Genomic DNA, 2,688 nt, shown 5'->3' on the forward strand with positions numbered 1-2,688 from the left:
AGTCTCATGTGTGAGGGCGCCACTCGTCGATTACTTGGCCGCTGCTGGAGCCGCCGCCAGATGGGACTAATTACGAACTTAAGCCGCCCCCGTATACTCTAATTACTCCGAGCGATGGGGTTGTGCAAACTCCCACGCGCATCAGTCACAGGTGCCATGCTTACACCTCAAGACTCGATTTAAAAGAAGAACTTTTTGTTCTTTGGAGGTCCTTCAAGTTCATTCCTCGCGTACTCTTCGTTGCCGAGCGAATTTTACACAATACGCTATTAACTCCAATATTAATTAGTGTTATTGTTCAAACTGAGCCTGGTAATTGTTTATTGCAAGGAAGCACCAATTAGGCAGGTTAATTGTTTAATTGTGGGGATACCACTCTGCAAGATTTTTACGGCAGCAATCGTCTTAATTAACTCCTTTCATCCTTCGAATTTTTAATCGCTCTAATTCTACTTTTTTCCACAATAAAGTCACCAAAAATAAACACTTGATGACTCACCTAAATCCAACAAATTCTGGAATTTCACAAAAACAACGACATTTTGGCACTATAATTGGCAAAGTGTTCTGCCGAGTTCGGTCGTTCTTCTGGTGAATGTGAACTGACCTTCACCGTCAGTGAAAGACTTTAATCAGAGTAGACTTCCTCTCTCCTACAGTCTGTTCTGTTGGTCATGCATCGCGCTATGGTAAATTCCTTGACACAAGAAGCTGCTACTGCTTTCTCGGCCACTCTCTACAATGACCAACGAAAGCGACAGCGTAACGAAAGTGTGCTTTTGACACAAATATCGAGACTAATCTAAGGTCAGAAAGTGAAATGTAACTTGATGAGTATGTTGAGTGTTCCAATAGAACACCCGATCCATTGATTGACTCACTGATTCCATCCGAAAAAGAAGACGAAAAAGATAAAAATTCCGGAAATTCCCGCTTTCACGGATATTGTCACAGATTGGAAATTGAAACCAATTAGTGTAGAAATGTGAATTAATTAAGCTTATGATTAAATAAATAATGTCCAAATTATTATAAACAAGAGTGAAATGTCAAAACTTCGGATGTGTTCTCATTTATTTAAATTTTTTGCCTTGTGAATGTACTCTGTATTTGCATCTATTAGATAACATTATTAAAATGAAGCAAAAAGCGAAAGAGAGCGTCCTTTCCTTTCTTGGAAATGCGCCTTCCTGAAATGGACCTCGAAACTGAACGCTACAATAACTGCAAAGGCCAACGATCTCGACGTTGCACTATTTTTTTCCTGACCCTACACGTTCATTGAGAGGTTCTGAATTTTTGTTAATTTTGTACTCGACTTCAGAGAAAACCTTTCACTGATGGACCCCACCTAATAGCTTCTATAAAAGACAACAACACGCATATCGCATCATCAGTTTCATTCGACTTTCTTTGCGACGCTACTAGTACAGAAACATGAGAGTTGTTGTGAGTGAACTACCAAATCTGGATTGTGGATTATTCTAATTTTGTTTGTTTAAAGGGCGCCAGCATCCTTTTGGCATTGGCTTTAGGCATAGCGCATGCCGGATACACAGGTAGCCTCGATCATGGTTCAGAACAAGGTGGAGATGAAGGTGGTGACAGTCACTTGGAACAGGGCGGCGGCAATCACCTCGAAGGCGGAGGAGGAGGCGCCGGTGGCGGTCACCTGGAATTTAGCGGCGGGGGCGGCGAAGGAGGTCATTTGGAACTAGGAGGCGGAGGTGGTGGTGGTCACGAATATAGCGGTGGAGGCGAAGGAGGTCATTTGGAACTTGGTGGTGGAGGCGGCGGCGGCGGCGGTCATTACGATTTTGGAGGAGGTCAACAAGAGGGCGGTCACGGACATGAAGGAGGTGGCCATGGACTTGAACTTGGTGGAGGAGGTCATGGATTTAATCTTGGAGGAGGCGGCCATGGTTTTGACTTCGGCAGCAGCGGCGGCGGCGGCGGACACCAATTTAGCGGTCATGGAATTGATGGGGGTTCTGAACACCATCATATCCCTACTAAAACTATTGAACATACTAAACCCGTCCCAATTCATATTGTAAAGAAGATTGGAGTTCCCGTTCCACATCCTGTGGGAGTGCCAGTTCCTCAAGTCATTAAAGTTCCAGTGCCACAACCCTATGCTGTCCATATTCCCGTACCTCACCCAATTGCCATCCCAATTTACAAATTGGTTCCTCAAGAAATAGAGAAAAAGGTTCCTATTACAGTTGAAAAATTAGTTCCTGTCACTGTTGAAAAACCATACAAGATCGAGATTGAGAAACATCACCCTGTATATGTTTCCAAACCATATCCGGTTCATGTCCCTGTCTATAAGCACGTTTTTCATCATGTTTCCAAACATGGAGGTGGTGGTGGCGGTCATAAAGGATGGCACTAAGCGTCGTACTAAGCTCATCTGATCACTTTTCATTTTCTTGTCATTTGTTCTTAACTTATCGTCGCCATTTCATTGTTATTGTTATTTTTACTTGTTTTTTATTTGTACAAATAAAAGTTTTTTCTAGAAAGTTAAATTATTTCGTCCTTTATTCAAATCGGTTTTTTAGTAGAATAATTAAAATTTCAAAATATTACCAAAAATATTAATGTTATCTATCAAATTGTTACTAAATTCGAAAAATTAATTTTGTTACTTTACAAATAATCTTGCTATAAATTATTAAAGTA

The 2,688-nt window shown here is 41.4% G+C and overlaps 1 protein-coding gene across 1 annotated transcript; it reads left to right on the plus strand.

Annotated features, from left to right (window-relative positions):
• Positions 1-1,334: 1,334 nt before the first annotated feature.
• Positions 1,335-2,472, plus strand: LOC148182218 (uncharacterized). Its single transcript, XM_088048348.1, has 2 exons — positions 1,335-1,449; positions 1,505-2,472. Exons 1-2 carry the CDS (start codon positions 1,438-1,440, stop codon positions 2,396-2,398), a joined length of 906 nt encoding a protein of 301 aa, XP_087904474.1. The 5' UTR covers positions 1,335-1,437; the 3' UTR covers positions 2,399-2,472.
• Positions 2,473-2,688: the final 216 nt, after the last annotated feature.

Source organism: Gnatocerus cornutus, chromosome 1, assembly GCF_029298725.1.
Source record: "Gnatocerus cornutus isolate USDA-ARS CGAHR chromosome 1, icGnaCorn1.1, whole genome shotgun sequence".
In the NCBI taxonomy this organism is placed as follows: Eukaryota; Metazoa; Arthropoda; class Insecta; order Coleoptera; family Tenebrionidae; genus Gnatocerus; species Gnatocerus cornutus.